At 44.1% G+C, this 25,037-nt stretch overlaps 1 protein-coding gene across 1 annotated transcript; it reads right to left on the bottom strand.

The window, feature by feature from the left end:
- Positions 1-4,338: 4,338 nt before the first annotated feature.
- Positions 4,339-24,697, bottom strand: shdb (Src homology 2 domain containing transforming protein D, b). The gene is made up of 7 exons (XM_064989769.1): positions 24,500-24,697; positions 23,238-23,621; positions 21,446-21,596; positions 18,978-19,202; positions 12,503-12,674; positions 7,406-7,525; positions 4,339-5,325 (listed from the first exon to the last, which is right to left on the bottom strand). Exons 2-7 carry the CDS (start codon positions 23,571-23,573, stop codon positions 5,139-5,141), a joined length of 1,191 nt encoding a protein of 396 aa, XP_064845841.1. The 5' UTR covers positions 23,574-23,621; positions 24,500-24,697; the 3' UTR covers positions 4,339-5,138.
- Between the last annotated feature and the right edge of the window lie 340 nt (positions 24,698-25,037).

A 25,037-nucleotide genomic window follows, 5' to 3' on the forward strand; every position in this document is an offset into this window, starting at 1 on the left:
CCCTCACATTTTTGTAAATATTTGAGTATATGTTTTCATGTGACAACCCTGAAGAAATTACACTTTGCTACAATGTAAAGTAGTGAGTGTACAGCTTATATAACAGTGTAAATTTGCTGTCCCCTCAAAATAACTCAACACACAGCCATTAATGTCTAAACCCCTGGCAACAAAAGTGAGTACACCCCGAAGTGAAAATTTCCAAATTGGGCCCAATTAGCCATTTTCCCTCCCCGGTGTCATGTGACTCATTAGTGTTATAAGGTCTCAGGTGTGAATGGGGAGCAGGTGTGTTAAATTTGGTGTCATCGCTCTCACACTCCCTCATACTGACTGGTCACTGGAAGTTCAACATGGCACCTCATGGCAAAGAACTCTCTGAGGATCTGAAAATAATAATTGTTGCTCTCCATAAAGATGGCCTGGGCTATAAGAAGATTGCCAAGACCCTGAAACTGAGCTGCAGCACGGTGGCCAAGACCATACAGCGGTTTAACTGGACAGATTCCACTCAGAACAGGCCTCGCCATGGTCGACCAAAGAAGTTGAGTGCATGTGCTCAGCGTCATATCCAGAGGTTGTCTTTTGGAAATAGATGTATGAGTGCTGCCAGCATTGCAGCAGAGGTTGAAGGGTGGAGGATCAGCCTGTCAGTGCTCAGACCATATGCCGCACACTGCATCAAATTGGTCTACATGGCTGTCGTCCCAGAAGGAAGCCTCTTCTAAAAATTATGCACAAGAAAGCCCTCAAACAGTTTGCTGAAGACAAGCAGACTAAGGACATGGATTATTGGAACCATGTCCTGTGGTCTGATGAGACCAAGATAAACTTATTTGGTTCAGATGGTGTCAAGCGTGTGTGGCGGCAACCAGGTGAGGAGTACAACGACAAGTGTGTCTTGCCTACAGTCAAGCATGGTGGTGGGAGTGTCATGGTCTGGGCTACATGAGTGCTGCCGCCACTGGAGAGCTACAGTTCGTTGAGGGAATCATGAATGCCAACATATACTGTGACATACTGAAGCAGAGCATGATCCCCTCCCTTCGGAGACTGGGCCTCAGGGCAGTATTCCAACATGATAACGACCCCAAACACACCTCCAAGACGACCACTGCCTTGCTAAAGAAGCTGAGGATAAAGGTGATGGACTGGCCAAGCATGTCTCCAGACCTAAACCCTATTGAGCATCTGTGGGTCATCCTCAAACGGAAGGTGGAGGAGTGCAAGGTCTCTAACATCCACCAGCTCCGTGATGTCGTCATGGAGGAGTGGAAGAGGACTCCAGTGGCAACCTGTGAAGCTCTGGTGAACTCCATGCCCAAGAGGGTTAAGGCAGTGTTGGAAAATGATGGTGGCCACACAAAATATTGACACTTTGGGCCCAATCTGGACATTTTCAGGGGTGTACTCACTTTTGTTGCCAGCGGTTTAGACATTAATGGCTGTGTATTGAGTTATTTTGAGGGGACAGCACATTTACACTGTTATACAAGCTGTACACTCACTACATTACATTGTAGCAAAGTTTCATTTCTTCAGTGTTGTCACATGAAAAGATATACTCAAATATTTACAAAAATGTGAGGGGTGTACTCACTTTTGTGATATACTGTAGGTCTGGAACAGTTTGGGTCTAGAGTGTATCCCCCTTTGAAGAGGGGGATGACCGCGGCCGCTTTCCAATTCCAATTCCCAATACTTGACTTGCTCTTAGAATGCACGGCTTGGACTTGACTCTTGACCCGTTTTTCTTGAGACTCGACTTGAGACTCTGACCTTGTGACTTGCTTGTGACTCAAATAATAGTGACTTGGTCCCACCTCTGTCAATAAGGGATAGTTTTCACCTGTATTCACCTGGTCAATCTATGTAATGGAAAGAGCAGGTGTTCCTAATGTTTTGTATACTCAGTGTATATCAGTGGAGACTCCAGAGGAGGAAGGAGAGGACCAACCTCAATGAATTTCATAAAAATACAAATTTAAAAACATTTACAAATATACTTTTTTTAGATACAACTATACTAAATATAATCACGTCACCAAATAATTGATTGAAACACTTTTATAATGACGGTCTACAGTAGCCTCAACAGCACTCTGTAGGGAAGCACCATGGTGCAGCCGGAGGACAGCTAGCTTCCGTCCTCCTCTGGGTACATTGATTTCAATACAAAATCTAGGTTCATGGTTCTTACCCCCTTCCATAGACTTACACAGTAATTATGACAACTTCCAGAGGACATCCTCCAACCTATCAGAGCTCTTGCAGGCATGTTGTCCACCCAATCAAAGGATCAGATAATTATTCTAGTACTGAAAGGATAAGCTACAGATAGCTAGCACTGCAGTGCATACAATATGGTGAGTAGTTGACTCAAAGAGAGAAAGACAAAAAAGTTGAACAGTTTTGAACAAATTTATTTATTCAAAAATGAAGGAGAAGCGAGGGAGAGAGTCATTTTTCCCACTTTTAGTTTCACTTACTTAGCTAGCAAATGCAGCTAGCTAGTTTTGCCTACTGAAACACCCTGCTCAAACAGAGGGATGCTATGTTAGCTAGCTGGCTATGACTATCCAACACAACAGTGGAACTCATCCAAGTCAAGGGAAGCTTTTGATTTTACAAATTTATTGCCACCGGGGTAAGTGCTAAACTGCTTACTGACTGTACACTAACATTACTGCATGATTGTAGTGGGTTTACTAACGCGTTAGTTCTATTAGCTATGTTGACTATGACGTTACTTTAGCTACTATGGTGACAATGATGTAGGCTGTCTGTAGTGGTTTTAATATAGTTTGGCTTGGAAAGGTTTTTTCACCTGGTCACATACAGCTGATGTGTTGTGCATTGAAGTCCACAAGCAAAGGGACAAGGTGAGAGGAGAGCGCTTAGATGCGAGAAGGAATACAATGTGGCTGCTATGAAAGTGAACTGTTTACCCATGATCAGGGGTGTGTTCATTCTGCATATTCTGTTGAAAAACATTTCTCAAACGGAACAATACGGGAATAAACACACCTGAATTTTTCCAATAAAAACTTGTTTGCAACTGTTGGACTAATGATTTACACCCTATATCAGCTAGATGAAGAAATAAGTGTGCAAGGTGGTATTGAATGTGTCACTGTCTGTCACCTCAATTTTCTCTCCACCTGTGTGCACATACGTAATAAACTTTCATTCATAGGCTAGGTTGTAGCAAACTCTTGACGGGAATAGGGAAATTTTGAGTATCATGTAGTAGCCTAAACCTATCGCTTTTACATTGAACTGGGTGAATGGAATATGATTGATAGTCATCCAATATACTGTAATAGAAATAAGGCCATGCTCATGAAAAAAATTCAAATCCTTCCTAATCTAACACAAGAACCACCATTGGCCAACAGCCACTGGCATTTGATTATGTCCTGCTCCTTCCTAAATGTTTTTATTATACAAGGCTCATTTGTCAGAATTTTGACATCAAACAGAAAAGTCTGCCTCAAGACCCTCACTACAGTCTGCCTCTAGCACAGACTCTCACTACAGACCCTGGTTCGATTCCAAGCTGTATCACAAATGGCCGTGATTCGGGAGTCCCATAGTGCGTGCAGTTGGCCCAGCGTCGTCCGGGTTCGGGTTTGGCCGGGGTAGGCCATCATTGTAAATAAGAATTTGTTCTTAACTGACTTGCCTAGTTAAATAAAGGTTCAATAAAATTATACATTTCCCTGCCTGGGCGGATGAGACAATGGATTGCGCAGTCAGAAGGAACAGAGTAAATAGGCATTTTAATGTCTTAGATTTAGCTGGTGGTAACATGTTGTATAGACACCGTCTGGAATGCATTTTTAACCAATCAGTATTCAGGATTAGACCCACCCGTTGAACAAATGGAGTTAGACCAATGCAGTTAAACGTTCCGGAGCGCGCCACTTTCTGCTCCATAGCCGTTGATAATTAATGCTTCCGAGTTGCGCTGTTTATTTCTAATATTTTTCAAAACCTATGAAGATGTTCAGTGAAAGAATATTAAGAAATATGTTGACACTACAACACAGTAAAGACTGGGATAAACATTATGCTGAATGCTAATCAATAAAAACGTCTTCAATTTGCTGTTCTGTTTAGCTTGTTTACAGCGGGTCATTTCATATAGAAATTGTCAGAGGTGCTCTCAAAATGTCAACAACATTTCAAGAATAAAGTTCTGTGTGGGGGCATTAACACAGCGGCTGTTCTAAAACCTGGCCTAACTCTATATGGCTTTGGATAACAACAAAGGACTAATCTACAGAATCAGAAACTGTGATACTCATCTTTCCACATGATACACAAAGCAGACACTGCTCTTTAAGATACCATTTATTGTTTTTACCACAGGTGAAATGTTTGAACACAGCAGGTAAATGAGAAAACATGTCCTATCCATAATTATATATCAGAGAAATCATACTGATTACAGTATGAATATCCAGGTAATAAGAATGATCATTAAAACATAACACCCATTATCATTGTGATTTGTCCATTTATGTGGCCATATAAACCTTTGGCTCTCTACTGAAAATGGTGCTGGTCAACTACAGAGCACTGCAACCAGGCAGTGAAGGTGTCCAGACATACAGATCATTATGACAAACACATGGAAACAGTAGTACAAATTAGACACAGCTCTACAGCTGCTGCTACAACAGCCATACAGTGATGCAGGTTTGACTTCCAATTTGTCAACATGATAGGATTTACTCAACAGTACAGAAAGTATCAAATCAACAGAGGTGTGTGTGAGTACAACCAAGTTTTCCTTGAGACTGTCAACCAGTGGAGCAATACTAGCTCAGTGAGAGGCTCATTCTGCAACAGGTAATCCAGATAGCATCCCAGGTACCGAAGGCGCCGGTATAGTCCAGGCATTTTACGTGAATATGTTCCCAAATCAGAGAGAGTTGGCATCATGGAAACAAGAAGGTCCGTGAAGGTACTGTACTGACAAGCCAGCAGATGCTGAATCCTCAACAAAATAGTCCAGTCCAACTAGAGCACTGGCAGCCTGATTGACTTGAATAACGAAGGGATTTACCCAATCTAAAGTCAGTGTCCAATCACAATGTGACCTAGGATACCAGGAACAGAGTCCCTGCCAATCAGAGGGTCTGTACGAGCACAGGGAAGAGCAGAGACAAGTGTTCAGCTCCTCTGATTGGTAGCTTGTGTGTGGTGTAGAAGTGGATGACCTCTGGGATGGTGTCGAATGGCAGGCTGTTCTGCCCCAGGACGTACTTCCCATCCTTACACTGGCTGAACTTCATGTGCATGAAGCCTTGGCAGCTCCTGAGAGAGAAGACAGCGTAGGCAGAGCACGGAAGAGTCATGGACCACATCATATCACATAATGACACAGCGGAAGGGACAGGGCTGAAATACAGCCTACATATCTGGCATTTTATGAGGTATTTCTCGCCAAGATTTAACACCATATCATAATGTATGACTAGAAAGCAGAGAGGGAATGGGGGAGTGATACAGTATAAATGAGTGATGTAATGGCATGTGAGAGAAAAGACAAAAAAGAAAGACAAAGAAGATGAAGGGTATGACGGATACAGTATTAGCAGTAGAGCAGAGTTGCACCTCCCCTTTAAGAGCAACCAGCCCATCATGATGGATGTCTAATTACAGAAGCAGAGGGAAAGACAAGGGCTCTAATTGAGGAGCTACATTTAGTCATTATTACAGTTAGCAAAATCAACATTAAAGACCAGGGGAGTCTGTTGTTCTTCACAACAGCAACAAACAGAACCAGCATCGCTAAACTGCTAGCGCTATTTTGTGTGTGTACTTTAGTGTAAACTATCAAAATATAGAAAGTTGCACACTTCAGCAATTTAATGGGTATTTACCAACGTTTGGGCATCACTGTGCCCTCCTCAGGTTAATGTCATGAATACTTGAACCAGGTTATGTAGACAAATAGTGCAATTAGTGGAACCAATGACAATAGTGAGGGGTGTGTCATAATGATTCAGTTAATTATAATTAATTAGTGAAACTTAAAAAATAGTATATGGCATATTAAATATATTACGCTATTGTTATCATATAGAAACATAATGGAATATTGTACATCATATTAGCATCAACAAACATTGTTTCATTCAATTTCACATAATGATTTATTTTTTAATTTCATATTTGTTGCATGTAATCTTTTGGTTCAACCTTAATGTGCACATCAAGGAATGAAAGGTATGTTTTTTATTAAACAGCCAGAGGTCACTGAGTAAAATCTCTCTTGAAGAGACATGGTTTGTCTGATCTATATTCATATTGGTGTGACGCTGGGCTGTCTGTCAGTCTGTTTCCAATCCGACTTACTCTCTGCACCAGGTATCATTAACTAGATTCAACAGTGGGCCAATTTTTGGAGCGAATGGTCGGGTGGCTGGAACATAATTACAAATCATTTGTAGACTGCAAATTGACCACAAGAAACATATTTATTTTACTAAAACACAATTTCAAACTATGCTTAGGTTTGTATACAATCACGTGTCTCTGTGTGCAAATACTAGGGAACAGATTCCAAAAATTGCAGGAGTGGGGGGCACCAGATGAGGAACCCTGCTCATCTCCCTCACAACCATTCAGAGAAAAGATCAAACCACTTCTTTTCATAGACTCCTGGTACCTCCTATTGTGAGACCACATACTGTCGCTTTGTCGCTTCACACAATGCCATCCTGTGCGTTTCCACTGTTAACATCTGTGTGTGAGAGAGTGTGAGTGTCCACTCACTCACGTGCACCTGTGTGTGGCCCACCGAAGGTGATTCATATTCATTACTGAAGTGAGAGTGGCTGATGTGAGAGCTGGAGTGTGCTCTCCCTGCCTGATTACCTCTCATAGATAGATAGAGAGATAGAGAGAGAGAGAAAGAGAGAGAGAAAGAGAGAGAGAGAGACCATGGGGAGGGGCAGAGGAAGGGCAGGGGGACAGTGATGGAAAAAAGGTTATGGATCAAGCTAGTAATTAGAGAGAAGAGTTTTGTCCAGATATGCAGTATGCAGCTTGAAAGAGTATTGAGAGGAAAATCAGTGTGTCAATGATCTTCGGTGGATGTGAGGGAGGAGAAGAGAGAGGAGTAGGGGAAGGAGGAGAGGAAGAGAGACAGATTGAGGCCTACATACAGTGAGATAAAAGATCAGTGGAGATGGCAGCAAGTATCCTGAACACACAGCAGAAAAACATTCAACAGATTACTACAGTAATCCATCTGAGGATAAATAGTCTAATCTACTGTACTTGTTGCACTATGTGACTCATATCAATCTGTATTTAAGTGCATTAGCAGTGATTTGATGTTGCCGTTGAAATGTAAACATCAATGGTGTGATTATGTTGAGCGTCATACCGTAGTGAGAGGGAGTAGTCGTTGCGGCTGGTCTGGCTGTTCCTCACCAGGTAGCTACACTCCTTACACAGGGTCAGAAGAGACTCCGCCTCTGAACGTGATAGGGCTCCGTGGTACCACCTGACAAACATACCACAGGGACATTAGTTTTTTTCAATTGCTAACATGCATTGGTCAAAACTGAAGTCACATTGTCAAAACTCTTCCCACAGTCAGCGAAAGAGAAGTGTATGTGGACCAAATTGTGAATCATTTTTCATTGCTTTCACACAAAATGCATTCAATGACCACATTCTCTGAAATCCATGAACTCTTTTCTCATTCATACTCCACCACCTGCAAAACTATGTATTTGCAGCACATGTTTTCAAATGCTAACACACAGTTTCCAAAACTGCTATATACCCGTTCAAAACAGAATGATGGCAAATGTAGTGCATTTCTGCAGTAACCAGATTGAAATATACAGAAAATCTCGGCAGAATATTTTATAATTCCAAACACAGCTGAAAGCCTACCCAAGTGTCCCGTCTTTAGTCTCATTACCTAACAGACAAAAGAGGACTGCTTTGGAATGATTTAGTTTGGAAACATGGATCAAGGAAGACAGGTTGGTGGGCAAAGAAGAGTGGCAGGGAGAATGCATGGAGGAGAGGAAGACCAAGAGCGGTGGTCTCTGATGAGATAAGGGCCACAATTATTGACCATGTTGTAAACCACGGTATCTCTCTGTGAGACGCCAGTTTAAGGGTGCAACCAAATCTGCAGCATTCAACAGTTGCATCAATAGTACACATTTTTCGGCAAAACGACAGGCGAGATGTGCATCCTTCAATGATAATTGAACTACATATTACAGTACAATACGTTCACATTTTGTACTGACATTTTGAAATATATTGATTGTTTTGTGTTTATCAGTAGGATCCAAAAGGTTGCCTCCCACAGGAGGGAGAGGCAGAATATTATCAGATGCGCAGGAAATTGCCATTGTTGACATGGTAACTGGCAACAATGCAATAAAACTGTGGGAAATTCAGGACAGAGTGCTGGCAGACAATATCACTTTTGGGAATGTGAATACAGTCAGCACAATGACAGTTGCCAGAGTCCTAGAGAAACATAAGATAAGGATGAAGCAGTTTTACACTGTACACTTTGAGAGAAACGGTGAACGTGTGAAAGAACTCTGGTATCAATATGTCCAGGTAAGATGTCTGTTCAATAACCAAACAGGATACATCAAATCAAATTTTATTTGTCACATACACATGGTTAGCAGATGTTAATGCGAGTGTAGCGAAATGCTTGTGCTTCTAGTTCCGACAATGCAGTAATAACCAACAAGTAATCTAACTAACAATTCCTAATCTACTGTCTTATACACAGTGTAAGGGAATAAAGAATATGTACATAAGGATATATGAATGAGTGATGGTACAGAGCAGCATAGGCAAGATACAGTAGATGGTATCGAGTACAGTATATACATGTGAGATGAGTATGTAAACAAAGTGGCATAGTTAAAGTGGCTAGTGATACATGTATTACATAAGGATGCAGTCGATGATATAGAGTACAGTATATACGTATGCATATGAGATGAATAATGTAGGGTAAGTAACATTATATAAGGTAGCATTGTTTAAAGTGGCTAGTGATAGATTTACAACATTTCCCATCAATTCCCATTATTAAAGTGGCTGGAGTTGAGTCAGTGTCAGTGTGTAGGCAGCAGCCACTCAATGTTAGTGGTGGCTGTTTAACAGTCTGATGGCCTTGAGATAGAATCTGTTTTTCAGTCTCTCGGTCCCAGCTTTGATGCACCTGTACTGACCTCGCCTTCTGGATGATAGCGGGGTGAACAGGCAGTGGCTCGGGTGGTAGATGTCCTTGATGATCTTTATGGCCTTCCTGTAACATCGGGTGGTGTAGGTGTCCTGGAGGGCAGGTAGTTTGCCCCCGTTGATGCGTTGTGCAGACCTCACTACCCTCTGGAGAGCCTTACGGTTGAGGGCGGAGCAGTTGCCGTACCAGGCGGTGATACAGCCCGCCAGGATGCTCTCGATTGTGCCTCTGTAGAAGTTTGTGAGTGCTTTTGGTGACAAGCCGAATTTCTTCAGCCTCCTGAGGTTGAAGAGGCGCTGCTGCGCCTTCTTCACGATGCTGTCTGTGTGAGTGGACCAATTCAGTTTGTCTGTGATGTGTATGCCGAGGAACTTAAAACTTGCTACTCTCTCCACTACTGTTCCATCGATGTGGATAGGGGGTGTTCCCTCTGCTGTTTCCTGAAGTCCACAATCATCTCCTTAGTTTTGTTGATGTTGAGTGTGAGGTTATTTTCCTGACACCACACTCCGAGGGCCCTCACCTCCTCCCTGTAGGCCGTCTCGTCGTTGTTGGTAATCAAGCCTACCACTGTTGTGTCGTCCGCAAACTTGATGATTGAGTTGGAGGCGTGCGTGGCCATGCAGTCGTGGGTGAACAGGGAGTACAGGAGAGGGCTCAGAACGCACCCTTGTGGGGCCCCAGTGTTGAGGATCAGCGGGGAGGAGATGTCGTTACCTACCCTCACCACCTGGGGGCGGCCCGTCAGGAAGTCCAGTACCCAGTTGCACAGGGCGGGGTCGAGACCCAGGGTCTCGAGCTTGATGACGAGCTTGGAGGGGTACTATGGTGTTGAATGCCGAGCTGTAGTCGATGAAGAGCATTCTCACATAGGTATTCCTCTTGTCCAGATGGGTTAGGGCAGTGTGCAGTGTGGTTGAGATTGCATCGTCTGTGGACCTATTTGAGCGGTAAGCAAATTGGAATGGGTCTAGGGAGTCAGGTAGGGTGGAGGTGATATGGTCCTTGACTAGTCTCTCAAAGCACTTCATGATGACGGAAGTGAGTGCTACGGGGCGGTAGTCGTTTAGCTCAGTTACCTTAGCAGCTATACACAGCTATGCATTATGTAAAGTACTGTAAAACTGTGGATTTACTGTATTTTAGAGAGTAATGGAGATGGAAGCCAGGCAAACTGCTCATACATTCATCTTTGTGGATGAAGCTGGATTCAACCTGGCAAAAACATGCCGCAGGGGAAGAAATGTGATTGGACAGAGAGCAACTGTGGATGTCCCAGGCCAGAAAGGAGCTAACACCACAATGTGTACAGCACTGGCCAATGATGGTTTGCTGTTACACAAACCACTCATTGGCCCCTACAATACAGAGGCTCATTTATTTTCTGGATGACCTACATAATTGACTTGTGCCAGCAGAGGAGAGAGGGGCAAGAACCTCCCCTACCTTCGTTGTGTGGGATAATGTGGCCTTCCACCACTCTGCTGCAGTCAGACTGGTTTGCTGCACATCCCAGGATGTCAGTGCTATTCCTGCCTCCATACTCCCCCTTCCTAAACCCCATAGAGGAGTTTTTCTCTGCGTGGAGATGGAAGGTTTATGACCAACATCCACATGACCAGATGTCCTTACTGGATGCCATGAATGCGTGGTGTGGAGACACTTCTCCTGAAGAGTGCCAGGGTGTGGAGACACTTCTCCTGAAGAGTGCCAGGGTGTGGAGACACTTCTCCTGAAGAGTGCCAGGGTGTGGAGACACTTCTCCTGAAGAGTGCCAGGGTGTGGAGACACTTCTCCTGAAGAGTGCCAGGGTGTGGAGACACTTCTCCTGAAGAGTGCCAGGGTGTGGAGACACTTCTCCTGAAGAGTGCCAGGGTTGGATTAGACATTCCAGAAGATACTTTCCAAGATGCATCGCCAGAGAAGACATAAGATGTGATGTTGATGAGAACTTGTGGCCAAATGCAGGAGAGAAGGAGAACTAGAACCCTCACAGTAATGTACAGTATGAGTGATTATACTATACATGTTGATGAGAACTAGAACCCTCACAGTACTGTACCGTATGAGTGAGTATACTATACATGTTGATGAGAACTAGAACCCTCACAGTAATGTACAGTATGAGTGATTATACTATACATGTTGATGAGAACTAGAACCCTCACAGTACTGTATCGTATGAGTGAGTATACTATACATGTTGATGAGAACTAGAACTCTCACAGTCATGTACAGTATGAGTGATTATACATGCTTTTTGTTTGTAATTATTTTTGCTGCCCTGGAATTTGTAAACTAGTATATGCAAAGATATCGAAAAAAGAAAGTCTATTGAAGCAAATTGCTGCATCTCTGATTCATTCTTGTTACATAAACTGTAGTACAGTCAATAAAGTGAAAAGGTGTCACTCTTATTCTATAATGAAATACTGATTTATGTGAAAAATCATTCAAACTTCAAAGAGAAAAGTTAATAATTTATGTAAGGCTCCCTGTTGTTAGTGTTTTTTAGGTCAGTGTGTTATGAGTGACAATGTATGCTTTCTGAGTGAGAACTGTTGCCAGTGTTATGGTCCAACAAGCTTATTTTGAGACATGTATGAAGTGTTTTGGTGGTTTGAGAGAGTTTTGGAGGTGAGATGAACTGTTTGGCCAAGATGCATGTTGGTAATGCAGACTGTGTGAAGAGTTTTGAAAGAGTGTCTTCAGTATTGACCGATGCTTGTTAGCGATTGAAGAAAACTGTAATGGACAGGATGGAAGGAGACCAGCAGCTCAGTGCATTGTGTAATACAAATGGAAGTGAAGGGCAAATTACGGGATATTATTTTCATGATGCAGGCTACACAGATGTGTTAATAAAGTGATGTGCAAATATTTTATTGTCACCATTGCTGGAATGCGTTTGCTCTGTCATCAAATGTGTTTTAACAATCTGTTCCTTCTCACTTTAAACAAACATTATCTCCATTTGTCACGGTTTACTAACTAAGGGCAGATGGCGCAGGGGGTCACACCGAGACCAGACCATGCTCACTCAAACCCAGAGATGAGTGGGGCTCTCTAGTGGATCCTGTAACAACCCTTAAGAGACCACCAGGAAGAGTAATGGACTACCCACTCACACTGTGCTCACTTTATGCCTACGGCATTGTGTACACGTGATTGATTGGTAGACCTGTTCATTCATATATGGAGAAAAGTACACAATAAATTGTCATTACAAAAGAAGAGTACAGTACGTACACTTGTTTCTCCAGGGGCAGGGTGGGGTCTACTCTCTCCCCCATCATGTTGTGGGGGTCAGAGCAGGGCATCCGTAACTTCATAGCCCCTCCTGCTAGGGGACTGGACCTGGGAGGACGCAGGCGCTCCGTGGGGGACGAGGACCGGTCCCACTCGGCACCATCAAACTGTACTGTACAGAGACAGAGGGGGAGGATAAATATTAAAAGAGAGGGGGAGGAGCAAGAAAGAATGAGAGTGAGTCAGGCCTGGTAAAAATAGAGATACGGTTGTTGGTGCAGAGGACAAAGGTTTCAGCATGCCATAGGATAGAGGACAGACAGTGTTTCTACTGAAGGGGTCCACAAAGGAGAAGAGAGATGGTAGTACTGATCTGACTGGGTGCAACTTTATCATCATCCAGTCGCTGGCTGGGACTGGGAGATGCTCCAGGGTGACCTAATGCGACAAGGCATGAGAGGGCCATATAGCACAGGGAGCTTATGGGTAGTGGTGGGGAGCGAGCCCTGAGGGGCTGCAGTGCTGTGTAGAGGGAGAGAGAGAGAGCGCAATGTGTGGCAACTGGCAAAAGCTCATCATGACCCAAATGCTTTATGAGACCAATCGCCGTGTGTTCCCACCAGCATCTACATTAGCCTACGTGTTGCCAAACCTAGTGGTGGGTTGTTAGGTCACTTGACCCAGTGATGTGTGTTAACATCATACAGAAAGCAGGCAGGGCAGATGCAGGACACTGGGGGTTCAGGCTTGGGGGGTCATAGGGGGTCAGGGAGTGGGTTGGGGGAGGTCTTGTTGTCCTGGATGAGAGGTTGAGAGGTCACCTTGCTCTCTGAGGGTGGTTGGGAGCTCCTCCTCCAGCTGCTGCCCCACTGGAGGGGGCCAGGGAAGCTCAGCCAGCTCTGACATCTCTACAGGCAGCCAGGCAGAGAGGAAGAGAAAATATATATATGGAGAAGGGTGTGAAAGGACAATAATATAGAGAATGTGAAAGTCTTGGTGAAAATAAGTATAAAAAAATATTTTAAAAAGGAGTGAAGAGAACGGAAGGGAGCATAGTAGATGCGGCATGTCGGGTTGACAATGAGGTGGACTGTGTGTCAGGGACAGGGCGCAAAGTGAGGCAGGGGCTGACCAAATTAGCCCAATTACAAACCGTGGCAAGTAACCACGCAACACATTACTGCAGCCTCAATGGCAGAAACACACAAACACAAGCTCACAGAATCCTCCATGCCTGTGCTACACACCACACACACAATGAAACAGGATTACAAAACAAATGAAGGGGAAAGGGGGCTGACATCTTAATGATCTGACAAAACCAAAGACCCCCTGGGTGTGTGACATCAAAGGGCAGCTGAACGGGACATTAGGAGAGAGACCCCAGTGCTGCTGTACATACATCCCACTCTCCCTCATCCCTCCCTCCCTCTGCTTAATTATTGAGCAGGCAGACACACTCCGCCACTTTCTCTGGCTCTCTGTGAATTATTGATGCATGGTGCAGTACAATGGCCCCATCTGGAGAGCCCCCCCTCCAGCCCTGCAGAAGCCATGATTAAAGTGTGACCTCCACCCACTGCCCCCCCCCCCAACCACACTTCCTCTCCTGGCTGCCTCCCATCCCCACCTCTCTCTCGCTCCAAACAGAGAAAAAAAGGACTGAGGGGAGAGTGTGGGGTAAAGAAACACAGGCTCAGAGCAAACAAAAATGAGAGAGGGTTAGAATGTAAGGATGAGGGGAGTGAACTCGGTGAAGAGAAACGCACTTCAGAGTGTGTGGACATTTTTTTTATTATATTTTTTTAAGAGGACAGAGTTAAGCTTTGTGTGTCATGGTTAATGGGAAAATTCCAACAGAATTCCTGCCCTGTTTGGGGGGAGAGTACCAGACAGCATTCAACACAAAGGACATTCAGTGCAGTACAGTATAATACCACCACGTGCTTATGAACCAGTTGCACTAGTATGAGAGCATGTGTGCATTCTGTTCATAAGTTGTGATTCCAAAGTTACTGCGATATGTAGCACACAAGTGCCAAGTATAAATGTTTGAATTTCTGGGGAAGCGGTTTGGTCCATCTGTGTTTCAGTGTGACCTGTCTGCAGTGTAACATCAAACCTGAATGAACCATTTGTAACACCCTCATGACATCACTTTTACCTCCTCCTGACGATGTCAGCACTCATCACCATGACAAAGGGCAGGACGTGACCCTCTGCTGGCCTGGTGCATGCATGCACACACACACACACACACACACACAGGTCACTCAAACAGAAGGCACATCTGGGCACCATTTACTACTAATGGGAACTGGTGGCTCTGTCACACAGGCTGGGGAGCCCATTTGCTCAAAGGTCTTTCTTGTGATATAAGACATTGTGACAACATAATGTTCTGAGAGAGGACTAGCAGGCAGATTGAGATTTCACGACAATAGAATATTCAGGATTATAGTACAAAAACCTGAACAGGCCACTAAGCATACACAAAAGCGGCTGCATTTAGACACACTAATTAGTCTTTTGACCAATCAGATCGTCTCAGGAAAAGATCTGATGTGATTGGTCAAAAAGTATCAGAATTGGGCTGCCTGCGTGAATGCAGCCAGAAAACCTCACACTGAAGTGGGTCCATTGGTGTGGTTGGCAACAGGTGAAAGCAACTCACTAATTAATGGCTTGGCTGAATCACAATCATAGTAATCATTCGACATGCAAACAATTTGAGTGGATTGAACCATGAAAAAGGCATTTTAGTATCTTAACAAAACACATTTTCAATCCATTTTACTCTTTCAGTCTGGAAGAAAATGCCACAACAAGCTAAAAAGCTGAGTAAATATAAAAAGCCTTTTTATTTAGTATAATCATAAATAAATATCCTGGAATCAAGCGACATGAGCATTGGATAAATCCTGCCGTATCTCTTCATTAAACACAATTATGAAGACATCAGCTTTGTAACATGCCCAGCTCCCCATGTTCTCTGTGCCAACAAAGACCTTCTGCTGGGCACAACTGCTCTCTACTAATGACAGCCAATTAACACCCTACATGAGTGTGAAACATGCATGGATTCACAAGCCATGAATTCACACTGAGGCATATACAAGATGAATATGCATGGCACTTGGAATTCATGGACAGAACTGCAAAAATAGGTGCTGCTTTGTGTGTTATGTTTTCTATTTCAAGTCAAGACTTTCTATTCCTCCTTTTCCTCTTTCTCCGCTCTCTCCATTTTTCTAGGGATTGTATATTCTGGTGCCTTCCCACACCCCACTCTCTCCACCTCCCTCTCTCCCCCACTCATTCTCCCCTCTAAGTGGGACATTATCTCTCCATTCACTGATTCTCTCCTCCCCTCTTTCCATCTCACTCTGCCTCCCATCCAGCTCACAAGGGAGCGAGCAGGGATCATGGAGGACATGTCTTTTCATTAACGTCAGTAACGCTTCACATCGAGCGAGGGAGTGAAGGAGGGAGAGAAAGCAGGGATGGATGGGAGAGCATCTTCACGACACATCCTGTAAATTGATGGAGAAGCCAGTCGGGACCCCCAGGGCCTGCTTAGAGTGAGCTAACAGACCAGGGACACACTGGCCACAGTGATGGAAATCTCATTCTTGCAGCTTCACACACAGTCAAGGAAACACACACGTGTCTTTGTAGACTTTCCAGTATAAACCGATCTAATATTACATATCTGCAAAAGATGGTGAAGATGGTGCAGAGGTAGACTCGGCGATATGATGTAGATGCAGAAAGTAAACAACATAGTGTATCAATTTCCACAACAACTAAGTGCGTTAAAGCGTGAGGCTCAACTTCTCTGCTGTTTTGGTACCTTGCCTACTACGCACTAACAATGTGAAGCGAACCCGTGCACATGTGCAGATACTGTGTGTGACTGTGAGAGAGCGAAGTCTTGCATCTCACTCATCTCAATATCTCCGGTGCTGCTCATGGCAACGTCATTTCGCTGAGTCTAGCTTTAAGGCCTTACTTGTGGAGGGAGACAAGGTAGAGATCAGATACGAACAGCACATAAATCAAAGACACTGTGAACCTAACACCACTCATTTACTCATTTGACAGGGCATTTTATGTGGAGTAATGAGTCTGTCCATTTCATTAGCTCACTAATTGGTGTTGCATGGCTGCAGGGCTATTTATCCCTCCCTCACTGTTGAATGTTCGATGACTCCCATAAATTAATGGCGGCTAGATGAGGGGTAGCTAGGTGCTTGTGACAGCTTTGCGGTATACTAATTAAAACTTACTGGACTGTCAGCCGCAGGCTCTCTCACTACTGGTGTAACGCAATTGACCACCAACTCACACTAACACTGATCTCAACCGCCTGAGCTGGACTGGACTCCACAGTAAATACTGTAAGTCCCACTGGCAAGAGGATATGCACAACATTTAACTTCCTGATTATCATAATTGTGCAACTATGCAAAAAGCCCTCTCTAAATATATATTTAATCCGGAGCATCCTGTTCTCACCCGACTGAGGTGACTGGTGATAATCAGGCCTACTGACAGTAGTGTGTGTGATTTGTGTGTGTGTGTGAGTGTGTGTGTGAGTGTGTGTGTGTGGGGGGGGGGCACTGTTGGCAGATCGTGATGCCCACCCATCCCCCTACGTTATCAGGCTGCCTGTGTGTGTCACCTCAGTAGGGAGAGAGGACAGCAGGGACAGCCCTGTAAATGAGAGGTTGTCAGCAGGTGACTGATTGCACCCTGTCACAATGCCCCCCCCCCCCTTTAGTGCTGCCATACCAACCTGACTGGGAATATGGATTAAATGTAAGAATGGAAATACATTAGTGCTTCTGTTTTTCACCCCAATCTGTTCACACAGGCTGGGCAACACGTAGCTGACTGACTGTAGGTAGAAAAACAGGTGCCAGAAAATCAGGAGTGGAGGTTTTTACCCACATCTGCTACCTTTTTCTAATTGGTGTTGTAATAGATCCTGTCCAAGAGTGCACATTTGGCAGACAGTTCTGGGTTCTAGCCCTTAAAATCTTCTGAGAGGGTCACTCACCCGACCAACATAATCCTCTCCGTCAACGCTAGAATTACAGTGTTTCTTTGCCTGGGAGCTAATGTGTGTGTGTGTGTGTGTATGTGTGTGTGTGTGTGTGTGTGTGTGTTGGGCTGCTGTAGCAGTTCTGCTGACCACCGGCTTATTAGAACTGGATCAGTCATGCAAACGTGAGCATGTAATTAACTGAGAAGAGAGGGGGAGGAGAAGGAGAGCATGAAATAAAGGGGAGTGAAAGCGAGCGTGTTGATTTAGTCTCCTGCCAGACGCAGCTCATTTAAGTAGGCTCTGCCGTATCGTACACTGATCTACTGCCACTCTCATACACACCAGATAGAGACAGGGCTTCACAACATAAAAACACTTTGTACCTTGTATTGTTAAGATGTAGGTCTCTCTGACACAGACAACTCATTGTGTGCCGAGGGTAGTATAGTGGTAGTAGGAACTGAATGCATTCAACTGAAATGTGTCTTCTGCATTTAACCCAAACCCTCTGAATCTGAGAGGTGCGAGGGAGGCTGCCATAATCCACATCCACGTCTTTGGCGCCCGGGGAACAGTGCCTTGCTCAGAACGACAGATTTCTACCTTGTCTGCCCCAGGATTTGATCCAGCATCCTTTCGGTTACTGGCCCAACGCTCTAACCACTAGGCTACCTGCCGCACCATTGGAGGACAGCAGTTTGATCCCCTGTTCCACCACTCACTTTCTTAGCTTTATCCCTTTCATCAGTCTCCCCCTCTACGTGTCTAACCTGTATCTGGCAATAAAACATGAAAATACCCCAAAATATATTTTCTAAAATAAAAATTTAAAAAAGCCTCGTCTTCAATAGGCAAGTAGTCATGAGTGGGATCAATCAACATGTGTGTGCAATGGAGTGAGAGTGGTCATTCATTCAAGGGGGGGGGCATTCTGGGTGGAGTGAGAGTGGTCATTCCTTCAAGGGGGGACATTGTGGCTGGAGTGAGAGTGGTCATTCATTCAAGGGGGGGGGGCATTGTGGCTGGAGTGAGAGTGGTCAATCATTCAAGGGGGGCATTGTGGCTGGAGTGAGAGTGGTCATTCATTCAAGGGGGGGATTGTGGCTGGAGTGAGAGTGGTCATTCATTCAAGGGGGGGCATTGTGGCTGGAGTGAGAGTGGTCATTCATTCAAGGGGGGGCATTGTGGCTGGAGTGAGAGTGGTCATTCATTCAAGGGGGGGCATTGTGGCTGGAGTGAGAGTGGTCATTCATTCAAGGGGGGCATTGTGGCTGGAGTGAGAGTGGTCATTCAACATGTGTAGTATGGTGAGACGAAAAAGTTAAATACTGGTAATTGAGTGTAAAAGTGTGGTTGTGAGTGTAATAGTAAAAGTGTGAGATTGGTGGTGATGTTGCTGAGGAGGAGACTGAAGTCAGTCTGTACCTGCGAAGGCTTTAGAGATGTTGTCTTTCTTCCACTCCCAGGGCTGATCGTATTCATCTGCTGGCCGCTCGTCATCCTGCGGCAGCCGGCTCTCCCTGCCCTCCTCCAGGAGGTCGCCGTACCCCAGCCCCACCCCCAGCGGCCGCCCGCATTCATCCTCATAGGGGGTGTCGTAGAGCTGCACCTCGCCCCGTGCAAGGGCTGCCCCAGGGCCACGCTGCAACTCTGGTAGAGAGAACACAAACATTTGCCTTATTTAAAACGAAAAGAGCATGCAACTATTTGTATTTGTATTATTTTTGTGCAGCCTGCTGGAGGCTTAACGAAGCCCTGGGCTAGACCCGCAGCTGTGGAGCAGAACAAACAGCAGTCCCTTCTCTTCACAGTCACAGCAGCAATCGAGTTACTGCATCTCACAACAGCCACTCTCATTAGCATTTTCATCAGATTTCTCCGCGTGTAGCATGTTCTATAAAAATCAACCTTCAGAGAGTTACATGTGAACTTGAGCTCTGTAGTCATAGATTACTGAAATAACAAAACATCTGAAGACAGACTTCTGAAACAACAGGCGTATCGATGAGCGTCAGCAATCAGTGGCTGTCTCATTGATGTGAGCTGAGAAGCTCAACACTGGCATATCACATATTGGGTGTGAAGAAAGTGGAAGGATCTTTTGTCTCCACTACCAGCCTGGCTATGAAGGTGCAGTTATGTAAGAGGGAAAGAGTGCTGGAGCTAAATGGGAGGGTTGGTTGTTGAAAAACGGAACTGGCTAACTTTAACCTTCAGAGGACACACTGCCATTGGGCGCCCCTGTTGTCTCCATGGCGACAGAGGAGGCCCTGGGGACAGACCCTGAGGTGGGAGGAGGAGGTGAGGAAAGGAGGGCTGGGTTGGCTTGATGTTAAGTCACTGTGACAGAGGCAGGCTCAGTGTCGTGGCATACAGCTGTACCTGTGTCAGGGCGCCGAGAGGAGATGGAGGAGATTAGGGGAGGGAGATAAAAAACAGGCAGGGTTGGAAATGAGAAATGGATGAGAACATGATGGTGGGGGGGGGGGTGAGGAATCTATTACGGTATGCAGATGGATGGCAGACCAGTGGGTGATAGAGAATAGAAACTGAGTTCTACTAAACTTTAAAAAACGTGACAGAACCAGATCAAAGATACATTGGGATGACATCTGCCAACATTTGTATAATTTAACCCTTTACACTCGTGGAAATTAGCCTATATGGACAGGGCTAAATTGAAACATTTCTTACAGGAGAAGTATGAAAAGGATATACATGGCCATGGTAGCAACTGTTCACATGAATCCAAAAATTACAATGTTGATTTTGTGCATTTTACATTTACTGTTCTTTTGCCACATTTGTTTATTACAAAATGTGAAAAAAAAACTCTGGACACTTAACATCTCCCTCATTCAGACAACAAAAAACATGCAAAAGTTGCCCAATTAGCATGAGGGATGGGGAAACTTCTTGTCGCCTGTGAAGCGCAGAGCTCTGAATTCATGTTACTATACAGCCACTATGTTCCAATTTAGGCATTCATCAATGTCCAAGTCTGCCATTTTCAATCAGTTTAAGGGTACGAGTGCTACGGCTATGGTCAGTAATAATCCATCTCTGGGATTATAATAGCGATTCTATTTGAGAATCCGAGAGATATTCAGTCTCAGACTCCTGGTTCTCTGTTCTGCTGTGTTTTTTAATGAGCGGCCACAGACACACCACACCGACTCAGTCCTTGGTTGACTGGCTCAGACTCCATTGTGTATCTAACAAACTGAAAAACTAGAAGCCCTTTCGTCCTAACCCTGTGACTATGAACTACTTATGACCTGAATGAAGCCAGCAAAGACAACAGTCAAACACATACTCACTAACTCTCAGATGGACTAAAAAGCTACCCAGACTCCCCAGAGGGCAGCAAGGGGAGAAACCACCACTCTGATTGGAGAGACGCTTCACTACACAAGCCTGACAGACAGTGGTCGGGGAATAAGAGATGTTACTACAGAAAAGCCGAATGAGAAACGATAGATCTGAAGGATGGAAGAATAGCGAGAGGGAAAGGGCGTAGTTGGATAGAGACATTCGTAAGGGGTGGTGAAAGGTTGTGTGAGAGCAGAGTGAGTCAGACTGAAAGAACTGTCTGAGATGGGGAAACCGTTTCTGCTGGAAGGGGATGTAGCCTAGTCAGCAGATCTGTTTGTACTCTAGGCTCTAGCCAATTGTTCTATCTAAGGCATGACAACCAAAGTCAGAGGAGTTGGCTAAAGCACAAACAGATCTGGCAATGAGCTAGGGATGTACAATAGGAATGTAATGACATAATATATACTTTTTAATTATGTGTGACCTACCTGTTATCAGCCTACCTGTCGTGTGATCTGTAGTATGTATAACAATGTTCTAAAAAATGACGTAAATACATCCAAAACCCCGAGACTCACCTGTGATGACACGTTGGGCCTCGTAAGGCTCCATGTAGCCGTTGTTCTCACAGGGAACGTGTCCCAGATCAGGCTCTGGCCAGGGGTTTGGGTGAGCATCAAACGGATCAGAGTAATCTGTGTCCCCTACTGCTGGGGCTGATGGAACTACCTGGGATACAGAGACACACACAAAGACACAGTGCACTACACCATTCATACACATAGCAGTCTCAACTACAGACCACCGACACCAGAATTCAAAAATATTTTCATTGTCCAAAAATAGACTTCCAAGTTTTTCTACATGTTGCCAATTTTTCTATGAAATGAATTAGTTGACATCTGAAAGCAACATGGAATGAGTATGTCAGAAACTGATAGAATTGTTATTTTGTGTGACAGAGATAGAGAATACAGAGGGGGTTTATTTGAGGAGAGCATTTGTTCCTCCATAGGACGTTTCCATGCCAGGAAAGGCAGAAAATATTTTGGGTATCTCCCATTGAAGCTTCTATGTGAAAATTGCCAGAACAATCTGACATTGACCCCCTCCCTCCATTTGTTTTGTACACTGCTGCTACTCACTGTTTATTATCTATGCATAGTCAATTCACCCCTACCTACATGTATGACCTCTAACCTGTACACCCGCACACCGACTCGGTACCGGTACCCCATGTATATAGCCACGTTAATTTTATGTTATTGTGTTACTTTGGTTTATTTAGTAAATATTTTCTTAACCCTTCTTGAACTGCACTGTTGGTTAAGGGCTTGTAAGTAAGCATTTCACGGTAAGGTCTACACCTGTAGACACCTGCACATGTGACAAATAAAGTTTGATTTGATAACAAAAAAACAATTCAGGCTGTCCTGGTGTGGAATAGCCCATACATGCTGCACACAGGAAGGGGAATAGTAGTCCGCTGGCACACAGACAACTACAAAGGCAGCCATATGGTCACACAATCAGACAACCAAGTCAGTCAACAAACCCATGTTAGACACGCAGACACAAACTATATACGTTCCCTTGTTGACTCAGTAACAGGTTATCGAACGACCAGGAATAAATCTGAAATGTTAATGAGGGTATAGATGTTCTCACACACCAGAACTCTACACAGACATTAATGAGAGCAGCCAGAGCACGCATACAGAGAGTCTGTATCGACTCTACTTTCCCTCAGACCTTCAATGTACTGTTAGGAGCTGTGCACTTGTGGCTTTTCAAATGATAAATCATTATCTTCGTCATGATGTGTGAGCTGATTTTTTAAACTGAATTAATGTGCATTCGCTACCTTTCTACATAGGCAAACTTTCACTCTCCCTCTCTATCTCTCTATGAAATCCTGAGCATCTCTGACCCTTGCAGCTGTGCCTGTGTGTTCTCCTGCCAACACATACTGTACTCATCCAGGGTGGGACTGTGGGCCTGATGGCAACACAAGTGTGGCAGCATACCGTCAAATAGCCAAGTGCCTGCATGGCTTCCTTCACCATGTGTTCACATGGGGGTCTCTCTCAGCTTGCTAAACCAAACGCCATTTATTATTTATGGCTGGACGTAAACTCAGGGGGCTGTGACGCCCCACTCAATGAGCCATCCAGCCCATCAATAACACTTCCTTCCATTTGCCATCTAGGCCAGCCATGTTATGGGCCACTTCAAATATGGCATGATGTATTGAAACATTGCATACTTCTGACTCACATTACCAGTCACTTGCTTATGGGTTTAATCAATAAGCGGAGGGGTCTTTGTAATGGTAATGAATGTTAATGTAGAACAGGAAAAATGACTTACAGGCTCTTGTTCCTCTAAGGAGACGGCACTCAGTAAAATCTTAGTTCGCCCCAGCTCCTGTGAGTCCACCTTGATGAGGCGGTGTTTGGGAGATACAACCTTCATATCCAGGCTGGCAGACTTCAGAGGAGAACCAAAGGCAGCAAGGGAAGAGTCTGATGACCCAGAGTCGTTTCTGTCCCGGTTCTCAGAGTTCTCGTACGGGTCCTCAAAGTCTAGGTTCTTCTGAGCCCGATAGGCTTTCAGAATCTCACTCTCTGTGTAGTCTGGTTTGGGTGGTTGAGGAGGCATCCTCCTGCTCCCAAAACTCAGATAGTCTTTGAGCCACTTTGCCATTAGACCTCTGCTCCCACAGACACTTGATGTGGGTTTAAAGACAGGTTGCTGTTGGGGAAAAATATGATGATTCAGGTTAAACTACTTACATGCCCTTGGGTGAACTGATTCTAGACCTCAGACTAAATAGACAACAGACAGTGGATTTGATTGACATTGTCTGTCCTGAAGTTATGTAAAACACTAACATCAATTCTTCCATTTGTAATGCAGGACTACTAGGATAGCCTTAAATCATATGACAATCCTATCACTGCACACCTGGACACTTACCCATTGGTCCAGGGGCCACTGTGCAACAGTGTAAAAAAATAAAGAAAAAAACAAACTATTTTTGACCACAGCTGGACTTTATTTACTATAAATGTCAGCTCAGAGAAACAATAAAGCTGGACTTTGCCCGAGAAGAGCAATTACATTTAAAGCCCAGGTAAGAAAGTCTGATTTATTTCACTGATACTGTCAGTAATATATCATAAAAATAAAACAGTTTTTTCCTGACCTGTGTCGAAACCTGCTTCAAAACAGCAGGCAATCGTCACCAAATGAAATAACTAATGTTACATCACAATTATATTTTACAACAAAATACGACTGTATTAGCCTACTGCATTACCACTATCATGAAATCAATAATAAAGGTAACGCCTTAACACACATTGAAGGCAATTATACCTAATCAAAGTTTATTATAGGCTAAAAACATCTAGGTCAAAACCTTCCACTGTAATCATAGTTTCCTTTCGTTCTAGTCCTCTGTGATCTATGCATTACTTGACCATCAACAACGATAAAATTGAAACAAACTACAATTTATACACTGCAATCTATACTTTTACTTCCATGTAAATTCTGCAGCTTTTAAAACAAGCGTTTCACAAAATTCCTGCTTTTCTACTGACAGTGCATTGCGCTGAGACACAAACCTTCGGTCCTTGGCTTCTTCTACCACTCAGTATTCGAGCGCTTTATTCCACGTTTCTTCATTTTGATCGTAATAAAGGCAAACGTGGAAGGTCTTCTTATTTTGATAGCTTTTGTCCGCTACTGTAAATAGAGAAAGTAAAACAACTACAGTCAGCTCAGGTGCGAGCGTGGAGAAGCACAGCAGAGTTCCGATAGAAGGAAACGACTGATGGCAAATGTGCAAGTGAGAGCAAAGCCTACGAGAGAAACCACGCGATTAAAGGGGAGGGTGTCAACCCACGAGTCCCAGCGGATTATCCCTTTAAAAATCAGCCGATTTATCATTGAAACATTCAGCACAGACCATTAATCCCATATCGTCTGAGTAATTGCTTAAATAGAAGAAAAAAATAAACATAAAAATACAAGATTCTATGTAGTAGCCCTACAAATTAAAGGAAGAAAAAAACTAATTTCAGCATAGCCACGGAAGTAGGGGTGAGCAGCACCCTCTGAAAAAATAATCATATATAAATAAATTATTATAACATTATTTTT

Source organism: Oncorhynchus masou, chromosome 15 (assembly GCF_036934945.1).
Source record: "Oncorhynchus masou masou isolate Uvic2021 chromosome 15, UVic_Omas_1.1, whole genome shotgun sequence".
NCBI lineage: Eukaryota > Metazoa > Chordata > Actinopteri > Salmoniformes > Salmonidae > Oncorhynchus > Oncorhynchus masou.